This window comes from Rhinichthys klamathensis, unplaced genomic scaffold, assembly GCF_029890125.1.
Source record: "Rhinichthys klamathensis goyatoka isolate OS25496 unplaced genomic scaffold, OSU_Roscu_1.1 h1tg000638l_1, whole genome shotgun sequence".
NCBI classification, from domain to species: domain Eukaryota; kingdom Metazoa; phylum Chordata; class Actinopteri; order Cypriniformes; family Leuciscidae; genus Rhinichthys; species Rhinichthys klamathensis.
The window spans coordinates 36,309-56,533 of NW_026607084.1; the positions used below are offsets into that span (position 1 = coordinate 36,309).

The window sequence follows — 20,225 nt, forward strand, 5'->3', positions numbered from 1 at the left end:
TTTTATGTAAATAAATCAAGTTGATTAAAGTAATACAATCTAAAATAATTAACATTTTATTTACACACATAAACATTTGATTAAAATAAATTATTTCAAATAAATAAACAATCATTTTATTTGAATAAATCTATTTAATTGAAAATTAAAATAACAAATTATTTAAATAAATTAATACATCATATTCAAATCAATTGATTTAAATATTTGATTTAAATAAATAAAATTGTATTTAAATGATATAAATTTGATACAACTAAATGAATAAAACTTGATTTAAAATAAGAAAATCAGTGTAAAATGTAAAAATAAATAAATAGAAATAAGATTAAACTAAGTAACTAAATAAGCAAGTAAAAAAACAGTGATGTAATAATAACCGGTTATTTTACACATGTAATTTTAATTTTGCACAGTCTCGGTGATAAGTACGGCTGTCTTGTATATCTGCGTATGATCGTGTCAGGAATGAAGCGAATCACTTTCAGGGTCTTTATGAAGATCAGATCCCCTTTACAGAGACTCGTCATGTTCATGTTTCTCATTAAACCAATGAGTCAGTGTGGCTTTATGTGTAAAGTCGGACACAGTTGAAGTCAGTCGTTGTTTATTATCATACAGTACATACAGTACGAAACATCAGATTTCTTGTGTTAGACATGAGAAGTTTATTTTTCAAGTATTGAAGCACAATCTGTGAAACTCGCCCGGCCGAGAGAGTGTTTGAGAGACACAGACGAACCTCGAGCCATAAACCTGTACATGTGACCCAACATCTCAGCATCTGAGCCACTCATAATTATAATAATAATGCATAATAATATTAAAGACTAAATGAGCACTAAATCAGCACCAGTGGCGCGAGGAACACATGATGTTTCTGATGATTCTCAACTTCTCCTTCAGATATTATTATAAAACCTCTTTAATTAACACAAACTGGTAGTATTGAACTTTGTTCTTCAATAAAAACAATACTTATTAAAGGGGAAAATATGATTTTAATGTATATCCTTTTTTTCATTTTATTTAGTTAAATCTAACACTTTTAAGTCGCCCTTGTTGATAAAAAAAAAAAAAAAAAAAAAAAATCACCTGTGAAATACAATATGAAAATAACGAGCACAAGAAGCAGGAAGAACGGCACATTTGAAGGACATTTTCAATTATAAGTTTACTTTGAAAACAATGTAGTGAATGTTCACGCCTGATGTTCAGTATTAGAGTTTTTAACATTTCGTCTTCCCCTGAATCTTGAGTGTGTGATGAAGACTCAATACTCATCATCATAACTGCAGGAAGTTCTTCTAATTCACCAACAGCATCAATACTGGCCAAGTGAACAGGTGAGTGAACTGTGAACGCCCCTGCTGTCAATCATCACACTAGCCCCACCCACCCCGTAGACTCCACCCACCACACAGACTCCACCCATCCCAGGGACTCCGCCCACCCCACAGACTCTGCCCACCAGACAGACTCCACCCACACCAGGGACCCCGCCCACCACACAGACTCCGCCCACCCCAGGGACCCCGCCCACCACACAGACTCCGCCCACCCCGAGTCCTGTCGCTCCCAGGCTTCATCAGAGGAAGTTGTTAGAGATCTGGCGCTGGTGTTCAAACAGGTCCTCTACCTCGGCACTGTAGGCGTCACCTGTGAGACGGAAAACCAAACATGAGCTTCAGAACAAAGTTATGAATATCTTGAGTCCCAAAAACTAAAGAATGCTCTTGATTCTTCTAAAGACAAAACTATTCTGAATTCCTAAAAACAATGTTCTTAAAAAATCATCGTAAATAACCTCTTAAAGTTAGAACGACCTCCAACTTAATTAATTTATTAGGTTGTTTAATAATTAAACATTACAGCATATAGATACATATATATTATTATTAATAGAGAAGCGCACAAGTTCTCTGAAGTGATTAATAATGTAAATAATGATCTGTGAAGTGACTCGAATACAGACCTCGCTTTTAATTTAGAATTACAATATTTTCGGCAGCATTCAGAACTACATATCAGCGCATTAAAACACATCGCCAAATGAATATTGTGTGTTCTTATTATGGTTATTACGGTAATAATATGGTAATAAGCCTGTAAACTCCTACGCAAGAAGAAAAGATGTTCTTACGAAATTATTTGCGAACTTTTTTGAATTGCAAGAACTGCACTCAGCTATGGAAAGCACCACGGGATAAAAATAAAAAAGGTTATTGCGAAGTTTTTCTTAAATTGTAAGTTTATATTTCGCAATTCAGACTTTTTCCTCAGAACTGCAAGATATAAACTCACAATTTGATAAATTAAGACACAATAAGAGATAAAAAGTAACAACTGCCTTTTTTAATTCGAAGATTATATTTTGCGATTCAGACGTATTTCTCAAATTGTGAGAAATAAACCTGGAACTCTGAGATAAAAAGTCACAATTACTTTTGACATTTTTTTTATTCCTTGGCGAAAACAAACTTCCATATTTAGGAACATCTGATACAATTCTGAGGGTCTGTTTGCACGACACCATTTTCAACTAAAACAAAATTTGCTTTGAATTTTTTTTTTTTTTTTTTTTATTTGCTAAAAATATAACTTTTTTTGTTGTTATTAAAAAACAAACAAGCAAGCCCAGCCCAGGTGAGCAAAAGTAACGCAACATTACTTTTCATTAAAAGTAGCTAAGTAACCCAATTAGTTACTTTTTTTGGAGTAACACAATATTGTAATGCATTACTTTTAAAAGTAACTTTCCCCAACACTGTGAGTGTGAGTCTCACCCGCGTGGCAGCCGTACAGGTACACTCGCCCGCCGTCGTAGCGGCACCGGCAGCGCATCACGTTATTCTGGAAGTCGGACTCGGCCATATCCAGAGACGGGTTCACCTCCACCTGCAGAACACACACATGCTCACATCTGGACTCACTTATCCGTTTCACACACACACACACACACACACACACACACACACACACACACACACACACACACACACACACACACACACACACACACACACACACACACACACACACACACACACACACACACACACACACACACACACACACACACACTCGAGATGGAGAACCACAAAACTACACTTCATCTTTAATGACTTTTCCATCCCACATACGGCCTCATAAAAACACAGACGGGTTCATGGATATTATGTTTTCTGCCTAATTTGTGGCACTGAGTTGAACTTCATCACGGTTTAATTGAGTCCTGCTGGAACTAGTGATGTAAGACGGACACGAGACACAAACGTGGAACGGAAAGATTCTGGAATGACTGTGCAATCATGCAGGATCATCTTTAGCTGACCGCGAGCGAACGTCCAAGAATAACAAGCCTCAATCATGGCTGTGTTTCCCAGAAACACCCTGTAATCGCGTCAAACACACAGGAGGAGATGAAGAACGTCACATGACCTGCTCCATCCAATCACATACAGTCTCACCGCAATCAAGTATCATACTTGATACTTACCACACACACACACACACTCTGTGACCTCTGACCTGGAAGATGTAGTCTCCCGGTGTGACGTCGGTGATGTCCACCCACTGGCAGTCGATGTCGTGGCGGTACGTATCCCAGCATCCCACAGTGATGCCCTGATCGCCCATGTTGTAGCAGGCGTAGCGTTTCGTCAGGCCTGTTGCCGTGGAGACAAAGCAAACGAGACGCTTTTGTTTAACGAGTTCATTATATCGTTTCATTAAACTCGCTCTGGCCTTTATGTGAGTCTGATTTAAAGATGATATATTATATTATTATCAAAATCAGTGACTGATTCCTGTTACACTGATTGCTGTTACACTGATTCCTGTTACACTGATTCCTGTTACACTGATTCCTGTTACACTGATTCCTGTTACACTAATTGCTGTTACACTGATTGCTGTTACACTGATTCCTGTTACACTGATTGCTGTTACACTGATTCCTGTTACACTGATTCCTGTTACACTGATTGCTTTTACACTGATTCCTGTTACACTGATTCCTGTTACACTGATTGCTGTCACACTGATTCCTGTTACACTGATTCCTGTTACACTGATTGCTTTTACACTGATTCCTGTTACACTGATTGCTGTTACACTGATTGCTGTTACACTGATTCCTGTTACACTGATTGCTGTTACACTGATTCCTGTTACACTGATTCCTGTTACACTGATTGCTTTTACACTGATTCCTGTTACACTGATTGCTGTTACACTGATTCCTGTTACACTGATTGCTGTTACACTGATTCCTGTTACACTGATTCCTGTTACACTGATTCCTGTTACACTGATTCCTGTTACACTGATTCCTGTTACACTGATTCCTGTTACACTGATTCCTGTTACACTGATTCCTTTTACACTGATTCCTGTTACACTGATTCCTGTTACACTGATTGCTGTTACACTGATTCCTGTTACACTGATTGCTGTTACACTGATTGCTGTTACACTGATTGCTGTTACACTGATTGCTGTTACACTGATTCCTGTTACACTGATTGCTGTTACACTGATTGCTGTTACACTGATTGCTGTTACACTGATTCCTGTTACACTGATTCATGTTAGACTGATTCCTGTTACACTGATTCCTGTTACACTGATTCCTGTTACACTGATTCCTGTTACACTGATTCCTGTTACACTGATTGCTGTTACACTGATTGCTGTTACACTGATTGCTGTTACACTGATTGCTGTTACACTGATTCCTGTTACACTGATTCCTGTTACACTGATTCCTGTTACACTGATTCCTGTTACACTGATTCCTGTTACACTGATTCCTGTTACACTGATTGCTGTTACACTGATTGCTGTTACACTGATTGCTGTTACACTGATTCCTGTTACACTGATTCCTGTTACACTGATTCATGTTACACTGATTCCTGTTACACTGATTGCTGTTACACTGATTGCTGTTACACTGATTCCTGTTACACTGATTCCTGTTACACTGATTCCTGTTACACTGATTGCTTTTACACTGATTCCTGTTACACTGATTGCTTTTACACTGATTCCTGTTTCACTGATTGCTTTTACACTGATTGCTTTTACACTGATTGCTTTTACACTGATTGCTGTTACACTGATTGCTGTTACACTGATTGCTTTTACACTGATTGCTGTTACACTGATTGCTTTTACACTGATTCCTGTTACACTGATTGCTTTTACACTGATTCCTGTTACACTGATTGCTGTTACACTGATTCCTGTTACACTGATTGCTGTTACACTGATTGCTTTTACACTGATTCCTGTTACACTGATTCCTGTTACACTGATTGCTGTTACACTGATTCCTGTTACACTGATTCCTGTTACACTGATTGCTGTTACACTGATTGCTGTTACACTGATTCCTGTTACACTGATTGCTGTTACACTGATTCCTGTTACACTGATTGCTGTTACACTGATTGCTTTTACACTGATTGCTGTTACACTGATTCCTGTTACACTGATTCCTGTTACACTGATTCCTGTTACACTGATTCCTGTTAAACTGATTCCTGTTACACTGATTGCTTTTACACTGATTCCTGTTACACTGATTGCTGTTACACTGATTGCTGTTACACTGATTGCTGTTACAGTGATTGCTGTTACACTGATTCCTGTTACACTGATTGCTTTTACACTGATTGCTGTTACACTGATTGCTGTTACACTGATTCCTGTTACACTGATTGCTTTTACACTGATTGCTTTTACACTGATTCCTGTTACACTGATTCCTGTTACACTGATTGCTTTTACACTGATTCCTGTTACACTGATTGCTGTTACAGTGATTGCTGTTACACTGATTCCTGTTACACTGATTGCTTTTACACTGATTCCTGTTACACTGATTCCTGTTACACTGATTCCTGTTACACTGATTCCTGTTACACTGATTGCTTTTACACTGATTCCTGTTACACTGATTCCTGTTACACTGATTCCTGTTACACTGATTGCTTTTACACTGATTCCTGTTACACTGATTGCTGTTACACTGATTGCTGTTACACTGATTCCTGTTACACTGATTGCTTTTACACTGATTCCTGTTACACTGATTCCTGTTACACTGATTGCTTTTACACTGATTCCTGTTACACTGATTGCTGTTACACTGATTGCTTTTACACTGATTCCTGTTACACTGATTGCTTTTACACTGATTCCTGTTACACTGATTCCTGTTACACTGATTGCTTTTACACTGATTCCTGTTACACTGATTGCTTTTAGACTGATTCCTGTTACACTGATTGCTGTTACACTGATTCCTGTTACACTGATTCATGTTAGACTGATTCCTGTTACACTGATTCCTGTTACACTGATTCCTGTTACACTGATTGCTGTTACACTGATTGCTGTTACACTGATTCCTGTTACACTGATTCCTGTTACACTGATTCCTGTTACACTGATTGCTGTTACACTGATTCCTGTTTCACTGATTGCTGTTACACTGATTGCTTTTACACTGATTCCTGTTACACTGATTGCTTTTACACTGATTCCTGTTTCACTGATTGCTTTTACACTGATTGCTTTTACACTGATTGCTTTTACACTGATTGCTGTTACACTGATTGCTGTTACACTGATTGCTTTTACACTTATTGCTGTTACACTGATTGCTTTTACACTGATTGCTGTTACACTGATTGCTGTTACACTGATTGCTGTTACACTGATTCCTGTTACACTGATTCCTGTTACACTGATTCCTGTTACACTGATTGCTTTTACACTGATTCCTGTTACACTGATTGCTGTTACAGTGATTGCTGTTACACTGATTCCTGTTACACTGATTGCTTTTACACTGATTCCTGTTACACTGATTCCTGTTACACTGATTCCTGTTACACTGATTGCTTTTACACTGATTCCTGTTACACTGATTGCTGTTACACTGATTGCTGTTACACTGATTCCTGTTACACTGATTGCTTTTACACTGATTCCTGTTACACTGATTCCTGTTACACTGATTGCTTTTACACTGATTCCTGTTACACTGATTGCTGTTACACTGATTGCTTTTACACTGATTCCTGTTACACTGATTGCTTTTACACTGATTCCTGTTACACTGATTGCTGTTACACTGATTGCTGTTACACTGATTGCTTTTACACTGATTGCTGTTACACTGATTGCTTTTACACTGATTCCTGTTACACTGATTGCTTTTACACTGATTCCTGTTTCACTGATTGCTTTTACACTGATTGCTTTTACACTGATTGCTTTTACACTGATTGCTGTTACACTGATTGCTGTTACACTGATTGCTTTTACACTGATTGCTGTTACACTGATTGCTTTTACACTGATTCCTGTTACACTGATTGCTTTTACACTGATTCCTGTTACACTGATTGCTGTTACACTGATTGCTTTTACACTGATTCCTGTTACACTGATTCCTGTTACACTGATTGCTGTTACACTGATTCCTGTTACACTGATTCCTGTTACACTGATTGCTGTTACACTGATTGCTGTTACACTGATTCCTGTTACACTGATTGCTGTTACACTGATTGCTTTTACACTGATTGCTGTTACACTGATTCCTGTTACACTGATTCCTGTTACACTGATTCCTGTTACACTGATTCCTGTTAAACTGATTCCTGTTACACTGATTGCTTTTACACTGATTCCTGTTACACTGATTGCTGTTACACTGATTGCTGTTACACTGATTGCTGTTACAGTGATTGCTGTTACACTGATTCCTGTTACACTGATTGCTTTTACACTGATTGCTGTTACACTGATTGCTGTTACACTGATTCCTGTTACACTGATTGCTTTTACACTGATTGCTTTTACACTGATTCCTGTTACACTGATTCCTGTTACACTGATTGCTTTTACACTGATTCCTGTTACACTGATTGCTGTTACAGTGATTGCTGTTACACTGATTCCTGTTACACTGATTGCTTTTACACTGATTCCTGTTACACTGATTCCTGTTACACTGATTCCTGTTACACTGATTGCTTTTACACTGATTCCTGTTACACTGATTCCTGTTACACTGATTCCTGTTACACTGATTGCTTTTACACTGATTCCTGTTACACTGATTGCTGTTACACTGATTGCTGTTACACTGATTCCTGTTACACTGATTGCTTTTACACTGATTCCTGTTACACTGATTCCTGTTACACTGATTGCTTTTACACTGATTCCTGTTACACTGATTGCTGTTACACTGATTGCTTTTACACTGATTCCTGTTACACTGATTGCTTTTACACTGATTCCTGTTACACTGATTCCTGTTACACTGATTGCTTTTACACTGATTCCTGTTACACTGATTCCTGTTACACTGATTGCTTTTAGACTGATTCCTGTTACACTGATTGCTGTTACACTGATTCCTGTTACACTGATTCATGTTAGACTGATTCCTGTTACACTGATTCCTGTTACACTGATTCCTGTTACACTGATTGCTTTTACACTGATTCCTGTTAAACTGATTGCTGTTACACTGATTCCTGTTACACTGATTCCTGTTACACTGATTGCTTTTACACTGATTCCTGTTACACTGATTCCTGTTACACTGATTGCTGTTACACTCATTCCTGTTACACTGATTCCTGTTACACTGATTCCTGTTACACTGATTGCTGTTACACTGATTCCTGTTACACTGATTGCTGTTACACTGATTCCTGTTACACTGATTCCTGTTACACTGATTGCTGTTACACTGATTCCTGTTACACTGATTGCTGTTACACTGATTCCTGTTACACTGATTCCTGTTACACTGATTCCTGTTACACTGATTCCTGTTTCACTGATTGCTTTTACACTGATTGCTGTTACACTGATTCCTGTTACACTGATTCCTGTTACACTGATTGCTGTTACACTGATTGCTTTTACACTGATTCCTGTTACACTGATTCCTGTTACACTGATTCCTGTTACACTAATTGCTGTTACACTGATTCCTGTTACACTGATTCCTGTTACACTGATTCCTGTTACACTGATTCCTGTTTCACTGATTGCTGTTACACTAATTGCTGTTACACTGATTCCTGTTACACTGATTGCTTTTACACTGATTGCTTTTACACTGATTGCTGTTACACTGATTGCTGTTACACTAATTGCTGTTACACTGATTCCTGTTACACTGATTGCTGTTACACTGATTGCTTTTACACTGATTGCTTTTATACTGATTGCTGTTACACTGATTGCTGTTACACTGATTGCTTTTACACTGATTGCTTTTACACTGATTGCTTTTACACTGATTGCTGTTACACTGATTGCTTTTACACTGATTCCTGTTACACTAATTGCTGTTACACTGATTGCTTTTACACTGATTCCTGTTACACTAATTGCTGTTACACTGATTGCTTTTACACTGATTGCTTTTACACTGATTGCTTTTACACTGATTGCTTTTACACTGATTGCTGTTACACTGATTCCTGTTACACTGATTGCTTTTACACTGATTGCTTTTACACTGATTCCTGTTACACTGATTGCTGTTACACTAATTGCTGTTACACTGATTCCTGTTACACTGATTGCTTTTACACTGATTGCTTTTACACTGATTGCTTTTACACTGATTGCTGTTACACTGATTGCTGTTACACTAATTGCTGTTACACTGATTCCTGTTACACTGATTCCTGTTACACTGATTGCTGTTACACTGATTCCTGTTTCACTGATTGCTGTTACACTGATTCCTGTTACACTGATTCCTGTTACACTGATTCATGTTAGACTGATTCCTGTTACACTGATTGCTGTTACACTGATTCCTGTTACACTGATTCCTGTTACACTGATTCCTGTTACACTGATTGCTGTTACACTGATTGGTGTTACACTGATTGCTTTTACACTGATTGCTTTTACACTGATTCCTGTTACACTGATTGCTTTTACACTGATTCCTGTAACACTGATTGCTGTTACACTGATTGCTTTTACACTGATTCCTGTTACACTGATTGCTTTTACACTGATTCCTGTTACACTGATTCCTGTTACACTGATTGCTTTTAGACTGATTCCTGTTACACTGATTGCTGTTACACTGATTCCTGTTACACTGATTCATGTTAGACTGATTCCTGTTACACTGATTCCTGTTACACTGATTCCTGTTACACTGATTGCTTTTACACTGATTCCTGTTACACTGATTGCTGTTACACTGATTCCTGTTACACTGATTCCTGTTACACTGATTGCTTTTACACTGATTCCTGTTACACTGATTCCTGTTACACTGATTGCTGTTACACTGATTCCTGTTACACTGATTCCTGTTACACTGATTCCTGTTACACTGATTGCTGTTACACTGATTCCTGTTACACTGATTGCTGTTACACTGATTCCTGTTACACTGATTCCTGTTACACTGATTGCTGTTACACTGATTCCTGTTACACTGATTGCTGTTACACTGATTCCTGTTACACTGATTCCTGTTACACTGATTCCTGTTTCACTGATTGCTTTTACACTGATTGCTTTTACACTGATTGCTGTTACACTGATTCCTGTTACACTGATTCCTGTTACACTGATTGCTGTTACACTGATTGCTTTTACACTGATTCCTGTTACACTGATTCCTGTTACACTGATTCCTGTTACACTAATTGCTGTTACACTGATTCCTGTTACACTGATTCCTGTTACACTGATTCCTGTTACACTGATTCCTGTTTCACTGATTGCTGTTACACTAATTGCTGTTACACTGATTCCTGTTACACTGATTGCTTTTACACTGATTGCTTTTACACTGATTGCTTTTACACTGATTGCTGTTACACTGATTGCTGTTACACTAATTGCTGTTACACTGATTCCTGTTACACTGATTGCTTTTACACTGATTGCTTTTACACTGATTGCTTTTATACTGATTGCTGTTACACTGATTGCTGTTACACTGATTGCTTTTACACTGATTGCTTTTACACTGATTGCTTTTACACTGATTGCTGTTACACTGATTGCTTTTACACTGATTCCTGTTACACTAATTGCTGTTACACTGATTGCTTTTACACTGATTCCTGTTACACTAATTGCTGTTACACTGATTGCTTTTACACTGATTGCTTTTACACTGATTGCTTTTACACTGATTGCTGTTACACTGATTCCTGTTACACTGATTGCTTTTACACTGATTGCTTTTACACTGATTCCTGTTACACTGATTGCTGTTACACTAATTGCTGTTACACTGATTCCTGTTACACTGATTGCTTTTACACTGATTGCTTTTACACTGATTGCTTTTACACTTATTGCTGTTACACTGATTGCTGTTACACTAATTGCTGTTACACTGATTCCTGTTACACTGATTCCTGTTACACTGATTGCTGATACACTGATTCCTGTTTCACTGATTGCTGTTACACTGATTCCTGTTACACTGATTCCTGTTACACTGATTCATGTTAGACTGATTCCTGTTACACTGATTGCTGTTACACTGATTCCTGTTACACTGATTCCTGTTACACTGATTCCTGTTACACTGATTCCTGTTACACTGATTGCTGTTACACTGATTCCTGTTTCACTGATTGCTGTTACACTGATTCCTGTTACACTGATTGCTGTTACACTGATTGGTGTTACACTGTTTGCTGTTACACTGATTGCTGTTACACTGATTCCTGTTACACTGATTCCTGTTACACTGATTCCTGTTACACTGATTACTGTTACTGATTACTCCGGAAAGTTTTTGCCGCTTCACCTTCAGGGCAGTACGTGTCCTCCAAACAGAAACTGGCCTTGTGACCCTCAGCGACCTTCGTGCCGTTCAGGGTCAAGAGGTCATAGTGTGTGAAGACCTCGATACTGTGGTAATGCCTGTAAGAGATGAGATCAGAAACACAGCAGTCATGTGACACAATCCTGGCCTCTCATTGGCTTGTAAACCGTCACATGACAGATCCTCCTTCTGCGGGACGAGAACTTAAACTGACCACAGAATCCTGACCGCAGCTGAACACACACTCACACTCACTAGTGAAGTAGTGGAAGAGTGACCACTAGAGGGCATGCTTGTGCAACAGTGGCTGAATCTCTCAGAGTTAGCAGTGTAGTTGTAGCCCGTGTTTGGTGTCAGATCTATCTTGTGTGTTCCCTTGTAAACATCTGTTAATAAAGACTCGTCAAATATGCAGTATCTCTCCCGCTCCATATTCTGCTGCACTACAGAATATCACAAAATTGCCGATGAGGATCTATGGAGTTTGCGTAATGGAGGAAATGTTGCTGTGAGTGTTTATTGGCCGCATGAGTATCTTTTCTGCAGTGAAACAGATAGAATAAGTTAAAGGCAACGTCTAAAGAGTCAAGATGATGATGCTGGTGGTGCGGGGGAATACATAGAAATGATGGAGTATTTCTTTCAAGCAAATGACATTGAGGCAGCTGAGAAACAGAAGGCTGTGCTGTTAAGAGGGGTTGGGCTAACACGCATAGCTTGTTGAGAAGTTTACTCTACCCCGCAAAGCCAGGAGAGAAAACATATGAAGAGTTGGTATATGTCCTCAAAAATCATTTCAATCCTAAACCAAGTGAAATTGTGCAAAGATATAAGTTTAACTCACATAAACGGAAATAGGGAGAAACTGTTGCAGATTATGTGGCGGAATTGAATAAGTTAGCAAGGCACTCTGACTACGGGGGCACACTTCCACGAATGCTGTGTGATAGACTCGTCTGTGGAGTGAATGACGACCGTATGCAGAGAATATTGCTGGCAGAAGTGGAGTAAACAACTTTCGAGAAGGCACTTAACATCTGCCAGGCAATAGAGTCTGCAAACAAAAACGTGAGAGATCTACAAGGATTGTTTGTAACTGAGGAAAACAGCGTTCAAAGGACAAAAAGGAGAAAAGAAAGAGCTGGTAGGAGAACTCATCTCGTTAGAGAGTTGTTGGAAGTGTTATCAGAGGGAAGGGGATGTAGTGAAGTATAAGGTTATTTGGGAGTGTGACCACTAGAGGGCATGCTTGTGCAACAGTGGCTGAATCTCTCAGAGTTAGCAGTGTAGTTGTAGCCCGTGTTTGGTGTCAGATCTATCTTGTGTGTTTCCGTGTAAACATCTGTTAATAAAGACACGTCAAATATGCAGTATCTCTCCACCTCCATATTCTGCTGCACTACAGAATATCACACACACACACACACACACACAAACCTGTGGCACTGGTGCCAGGTCCAGGACTCTTTTGTGGCTCTGGGTCTGAAGTCGGCTCTGCCCAGGTTCATGATGCGTGAGGAGAAGCGCAGGAGCCGCCGGTGACCGTAGGGCCAGTTCATGCGTGAGGCGGAGGAGGACAGGCAGTGTTCCTCGTGAGCGCAGGTGAGCAGGTGCAGCGGACGGTCCTCCAGGTACGCAGACTCCTGAACCAGCTGAGCGTCCACCACCAGATCCGGAGCCACTGGCCAAAAAACAGCAACAGCGCCATTATATAATGATCAGAAATATAATATTATTACATAAATATTCATTATTTTATAAGTGATTCCCAGCAGCTCTGGTACCGTCTGCACAGGTGACCCCGGCTGCTTTAGCTCCGCCCCCTCGAGGGCAGTACACCTGTTGGCTCCTCCCACACTGCTGAATGGAGATCTCAGTCCCGATGCAGTGAGTTCCACTAAGAACCACGTCCTCCGACCCGGAGCTTCCCGACCAGAACCACGTCTCCTGCACACACACAAACACACATGCATGAGACGTGTTATTACACATCATTCATGCACATTATCAAGGATTTTCCACTTTCCTCTCCACCGTCTATTTACCCAGAGCCGCTTTTAAACGGGTTTTTATAAGAGCACAAATTTGATCCACATCCAGCGGCGCTATTTTGGGATTGTTTTCTCTCTGGGTTTCCAGCTCTTTCCCTGAATCTGTGCAGGGCTGTAATTACCTTCTGCATGGGAAACAACAGCCGGGAAAACAAAAGCTCTGCGGATGTAAACCCTGACCGAATAAAACACACTCAGCACTCGATTACACAATAAACTGACAGCGAGTCGCATTTCATGAGCAGCTTCAGGTTTCATAACTGCGAGTCTCGTTCAGATGCAGTTATTGTTATTGTTCAATAGTTTAAATCTCTTTGAGCTGTTTCAGCACAATAACAGGCGAGCTGAGAGAGAAACACACCGTCTGCTGTTCAACCCGACACGAAAACTCAGTCACATTATGTTTGATCAGAAAAAACGGCTGAATGAACATGGAATTATGAGATTACATTTTTTAATTAATTAATTCAATAATGAATCATAATAAATGATGAATCATAATTTCGATTTAGTATGTGATTTTCGACTTTGTCAATTTCAATTTACTATGACAATTTTTACTTAGTATGCAATAATTGTTACTTTTTTTAACTTGAGGTGTTCGTTGAGGAGGAGGAGTGTCGAGGTGTTCGGTGAGGAGGAGTGTCGAGGTGTTCGGTGAGGAGGAGGAGTGTCGAGGTGTTCGGGGAGGAGGAGTGTCGAGGTGTTCGGTGAGGAGGAGTGTCGAGGTGTTCGGTGAGGAGGAGGAGTGTCGAGGTGTTTGGTGAGGAGGAGTGTCGAGGTGTTCGGTGAGGAGGAGTGTCGAGGTGTTCGGTGAGGAGGAGGAGTGTCGAGGTGTTCGGTGAGGAGGAGTGTCGAGGTGTTTGGTGAGGAGGAGGAGTGTCGAGGTGTTCGGTGAGGAGGAGTGTCGAGGTGTTCGGTGAGGAGGAGTGTCGAGGTGTTCGGTGAGGAGGAGGAGTGTCGAGGTGTTCGGTGAGGAGGAGTGTCGAGGTGTTCGGTGAGGAGGAGGAGTGTCGAGGTGTTCGGTGAGGAGGAGGAGTGTCGAGGTGTTCGGTGAGGAGGAGTGTCGAGGTGTTCGGTGAGGAGGCGTGTCGAGGTGTTCGGTGAGGAGGAGGAGTGTCAAGGTGTTCGGTGAGGAGCAGTGTCAGTGAGGAGGAGTGTGGAGGTGTTCGGTGAGGAGGAGTGTGGAGGTGTTCGGTGAGGAGGAGTGTCGAGGTGTTCGGTAAGGAGGAGTGTGGAGGTGTTCGGTGAGGAGGCGTGTTGAGGTGTTCGGTGAGGAGGAGTGTGGAGGTGTTTGGTGAGGAGGAGTGTCGAGGTGTTCGGTGAGGAGGCGTGTTGAGGTGTTCGGTGAGGAGGAGTGTGGAGGTGTTTGGTGAGGAGGAGTGTGGAGGTGTTCGGTGAGGAGGCGTGTTAAGGTGTTCGGTGAGGAGGAGTGTCGAGGTGTTTGGTGAGGAGGAGTGTCGAGGTGTTCGGTGAGGAGGCGTGTTGAGGTGTTCGGTGAGGAGGAGTGTGGAGGTGTTCGGTGAGGAGGAGTGTGGAGGTGTTCGGTGAGGAGGAGTGTGGAGGTGTTTGGTGAGGAGGCGTGTTGAGGTGTTCGGTGAGGAGGAGTGTGGAGGTGTTCGGTGAGGAGGCGTGTTGAGGTGTTCGGTGAGGAGGAGTGTGGAGGTGTTCGGTGAGGAGGAGTGTGGAGGTGTTCGGTGAGGAGGAGTGTGGAGGTGTTCGGTGAGGAGGCGTGTCGAGGTGTTCGGTGAGGAGGTGTTCGGTGAGGAGGAGTGTTGAGGTGTTCGGTGAGGAGGAGGAGTGTGGAGGTGTTCGGTGAGGAGGAGTGTGGAGGTGTTCGGTGAGGAGGCGTGTTGAGGTGTTCGGTGAGGAGGAGTGTGGAGGTGTTTGGTGAGGAGGAGTGTCGAGGTGTTTGGTGAGGAGGAGTGTGGAGGTGTTCGGTGAGGAGGAGTGTCGAGGTGTTCAGTGAGGAGGAGTGTGGAGGTGTTCGGTGAGGAGGCGTGTTGAGGTGTTCGGTGAGGAGGAGTGTGGAGGTGTTCGGTGAGGAGGCGTGTTGAGGTGTTTGGTGAGGAGGAGTGTGGAGGTGTTCGGTGAGGAGGAGTGTGGAGGTGTTCGGTGAGGAGGAGTGTGGAGGTGTTCGGTGAGGAGGCGTGTCGAGGTGTTCGGTGAGGAGGTGTTCGGTGAGGAGGAGTGTCGAGGTGTTCGGTGAGGAGGAGTGTTGAGGTGTTCGGTGAGGAGGAGTGTCGAGGTGTTCGGTGAGGAGGAGTGTTGAGGTGTTCGGTGAGGAGGAGTGTCGAGGTGTTCGGTGAGGAGGAGTGTGGAGGTGTTTGGTGAGGAGGAGTGTCGAGGTGTTCGGTGAGGAGGAGTGTTGAGGTGTTCGGTGAGGAGGAGTGTCGAGGTGTTCGGTGAGGAGGAGTGTTGAGGTGTTCGGTGAGGAGGAGTGTCGAGGTGTTCGGTGAGGAGGCGTGTCGAGGTGTTCGGTGAGGAGGAGTGTGGAGGTGTTTGGTGAGGAGGAGTGTCGAGGTGTTTCGGTGAGGATGAGTGTTGAGGTGTTCGGTGAGGAGGAGTGTCGAGGTGTTCGGTGAGGAGGAGTGTCGAGGTGTTTGGTGAGGAGGAGTGTGGAGGTGTTCGGTGAGGAGGAGTGTGGAGGTGTTCGGTGAGGAGGAGTGTTGAGGTGTTCGGTGAGGAGGAGGAGTGTCGAGGTCTTTGGTGAGGAGGAGGAGTGTCGAGGTCTTTGGTGAGGAGGAGTGTCGAGGTGTTCGGTGAGGAGGAGTGTCGAGGTGTTCGGTGAGGAGGAGTGTTGAGGTGTTCGGTGAGGAGGAGTGTCGAGGTGTTCGGTGAGGAGGAGTGTTGAGGTGTTCGAGGTGTTCGGTGAGGAGGAGTGTCGAGGTGTTCGGTGAGGAGGAGTGTTGAGGTGTTCGGTGAGGAGGAGTGTCGAGGTGTTTGGTGAGGAGGAGTGTTGAGGTGTTCGGTGAGGAGGAGTGTTGAGGTGTTCGGTGAGGAGGAGTGTCGAGGTGTTCGGTGAGGAGGAGTGTCGAGGTGTTCGGTGAGGAGGAGTGTCGAGGTGTTCGGTGAGGAGGAGTGTTGAGGTGTTCGGTGAGGAGGAGTGTCGAGGTGTTCGGTGAGGAGGAGTGTTGAGGTGTTCGGTGAGGAGGAGTGTCGAGGAGTTCGGTGAGGAGGAGTGTTGAGGTGTTCGGTGAGGAGGAGTGTCGAGGTGTTTGGTGAGGAGGCGTGTCGAGGTGTTCGGTGAGGAGGAGTGTGGAGGTGTTTGGTGAGGAGGAGTGTCGAGGTGTTCGGTGAGGAGGAGTGTTGAGGTGTTCGGTGAGGAGGAGTGTGGAGGTGTTCGGTGAGGAGGCGTGTTGAGGTGTTCGGTGAGGAGGAGTGTGGAGGTGTTTGGTGAGGAGGAGTGTCGAGGTGTTTGGTGAGGAGGAGTGTCGGGGTGTTCGGTGAGGAGGAGTGTGGAGGTGTTCGGTGAGGAGGAGTGTCGAGGTGTTCGGTGAGGAGGAGTGTGGAGGTGTTCGGTGAGGAGGCGTGTTGAGGTGTTCGGTGAGGAGGAGTGTGGAGGTGTTTCGGTGAGGAGGCGTGTTGAGGTGTTCGGTGAGGAGGAGTGTGGAGGTGTTCGGTGAGGAGGAGTGTGGAGGTGTTCGGTGAGGAGGAGTGTGGAGGTGTTCGGTGAGGAGGCGTGTCGAGGTGTTCGGTGAGGAGGTGTTCGGTGAGGAGGAGTGTCGAGGTGTTCGGTGAGGAGGAGTATTGAGGTGTTCGGTGAGGAGGAGTGTCGAGGTGTTCGGTGAGGAGGAGTGTTGACGTGTTCGGTGAGGAGGAGTGTCGAGGTGTTCGGTGAGGAGGAGTGTGGAGGTGTTTGGTGAGGAGGAGTGTGGAGGTGTTTGGTGAGGAGGAGTGTTGAGGTGTTCGGTGAGGAGGAGTGTCGAGGTGTTCGGTGAGGAGGAGTGTTGAGGTGTTCGGTGAGGAGGAGTGTCGAGGTGTTCGGTGAGGAGGCGTGTCGAGGTGTTCGGTGAGGAGGAGTGTGGAGGTGTTTGGTGAGGAGGAGTGTCGAGGTGTTCGGTGAGGAGGAGTGTTGAGGTGTTCGGTGAGGAGGAGTGTCGAGGTGTTCGGTGAGGAGGAGTGTCGAGGTGTTCGGTGAGGAGGAGTGTCGAGGTGTTCGGTGAGGAGGAGTGTGGAGGTGTTCGGTGAGGAGGAGTGTGGAGGTGTTCGGTGAGGAGGAGTGTTGAGGTGTTCGGTGAGGAGGAGTGTCGAGGTGTTCGGTGAGGAGGAGTGTCGAGGTGTTTGGTGAGGAGGAGTGTCGAGGTGTTCGGTGAGGAGGAGTGTTGAGGTGTTCGGTGAGGAGGAGTGTCGAGGTGTTCGGTGAGGAGGAGTGTTGAGGTGTTCGAGGTGTTCGGTGAGGAGGAGTGTCGAGGTGTTCGGTGAGGAGGAGTGTTGAGGTGTTCGGTGAGGAGGAGTGTGGAGGTGTTTGGTGAGGAGGAGTGTCGAGGTGTTCGGTGAGGAGGAGTGTGGAGGTGTTTGGTGAGGAGGAGTGTCGAGGTGTTCGGTGAGGAGGAGTGTGGAGGTGTTTGGTGAGGAGGCGTGTCGAGGTGTTCGGTGAGGAGGAGTGTGGAGGTGTTTGGTGAGGAGGAGTGTGGAGGTGTTTGGTGAGGAGGAGTGTCGAGGTGTTCGGTGAGGAGGAGTGTGGAGGTGTTTGGTGAGGAGGAGTGTGGAGGTGTTTGGTGAGGAGGAGTGTCTAGGTGTTCGGTGAGGAGGAGTGTCGAGGTGTTTGGTGAGGAGGAGTGTGGAGGTGTTTGGTGAGGAGGAGTGTCGAGGTGTTCGGTGAGGAGGAGTGTCGAGGTGTTTGGTGAGGAGGAGTGTCGAGGTGTTCGGTGAGGAGGAGTGTGGAGGTGTTTGGTGAGGAGGAGTGTGGAGGTGTTTGGTGAGGAGGAGTGTGGAGGTGTTCGGTGAGGAGGAGTGTCGAGGTGTTTGGTGAGGAGGAGTGTCGAGGTGTTCGGTGAGGAGGAGTGTGGAGGTGTTTGGTGAGGAGGCGTGTCGAGGTGTTCGGTGAGGAGGAGTGTGGAGGTGTTCGGTGAGGAGGCGTGTCGAGGTGTTCGGTGAGGAGGTGTTCGGTGAGGAGGAGTGTTGAGGTGTTCGGTGAGGAGGAGTGTGGAGGTGTTCGGTGAGGAGGAGTGTGGAGGTGTTCGGTGAGGAGGAGAGTTGAGGTGTTCGGTGAGGAGGAGTGTTGAGGTGTTCGGTGAGGAGGAGAGTTGAGGTGTTCGGTGAGGAGGAGTGTTGAGGTGTTCGGTGAGGAGGAGAGTTGAGGCACCTGATGTGCTGTGGAGGCGAACCCGAAGCCCAGCTGCCGGCACACAACCATAGCCTCATTGATACCCCAGTTCTCACTGCAGACGGAGCCCCATCTCTGCTGCCCGTCGACCTCCATCAGCACCTCCACTCGGCCCTCCATCACCTGCCGCCCGCCCGCCAGACGCACCTGCACACACACACACACACACACATTACACCTGCTGCACACACACACACACACACACACACACACACATTACACCTACAGCACACACACACACATTACACCTGCTGCACACACACACACATTACACCTGCTGCACACACACACACATTACACCTGCTGCACACACACTCCACAGTTGAAACATGCCACACACAGACATCAGTGCTGTAGGAGTGAAGGTGTGTGTCGCACCGTGGGGCTCAGGCCACACAGACATCAGTGCTGTAGGAGTGAAGGTGTGTGTCGCACCGTGGCGCTCAGGCCACACAGACATCAGTGCTGTAGGAGTGAAGGTGTGTGTCGAGGGTGTGTGTCGCACCGTGGCGCTCAGGCCGGTGTCGGGGACGTTGCAGCGCACACTCGCGTCCTGAGTGTGTTTGCAGGAGCGCAAAGGAACCTCCTGGAAGCGGCACTTCGTGATGGAGCTCTCGCGGCCCGAACACTGCACTGCGTTCATGTGGATCAGACCCGTACCTGCACACACACACACACACACACATAACTCATGTTGTGTTTTCATGTTTTATGGGGACTTTCCATAGACATAATGATGTTTATACCGTATATTCTGTCATCTTACACTAACCCTACCCCAAAACCTACCCATCACACACACACACACACACACACACACACATACACACCACACACACAGGTTACCTGCTAGAAATAGTCATCAGCACGTTGTGTTTGGCAGAAAACTGCATCTGGCCGGATCACAAGACAAACGGGCGCACACACACATGCGTGATGCAGTGAATGACACACACACACACACACACACCAAACGCAAGCGTTG

The 20,225-nt window shown here is 44.5% G+C and overlaps 1 protein-coding gene across 2 annotated transcripts in view; it reads right to left on the reverse strand.

Moving 5' to 3' along the window:
* Window positions 1–1,523: 1,523 nt before the first annotated feature.
* Window positions 1,524–20,225, reverse strand: part of LOC130076323 (lysyl oxidase homolog 4-like) — a 34,482-nt gene continuing 15,780 nt past the window's right edge. For both annotated transcript variants that reach the window (XM_056241367.1, XM_056241366.1), the window contains exons 8-15: window positions 19,746–19,900; window positions 19,220–19,387; window positions 13,645–13,807; window positions 13,298–13,541; window positions 11,843–11,958; window positions 3,532–3,668; window positions 2,787–2,898; window positions 1,524–1,659 (exon numbers count right to left, since the gene is read on the reverse strand). In XM_056241367.1, the coding sequence (XP_056097342.1) occupies window positions 1,589–1,659; window positions 2,787–2,898; window positions 3,532–3,668; window positions 11,843–11,958; window positions 13,298–13,541; window positions 13,645–13,807; window positions 19,220–19,387; window positions 19,746–19,900 (1,166 nt within the window). In that variant the 3' untranslated portion in view covers window positions 1,524–1,588. The remainder of the gene's footprint in view (window positions 1,660–2,786; window positions 2,899–3,531; window positions 3,669–11,842; window positions 11,959–13,297; window positions 13,542–13,644; window positions 13,808–19,219; window positions 19,388–19,745; window positions 19,901–20,225) is intronic.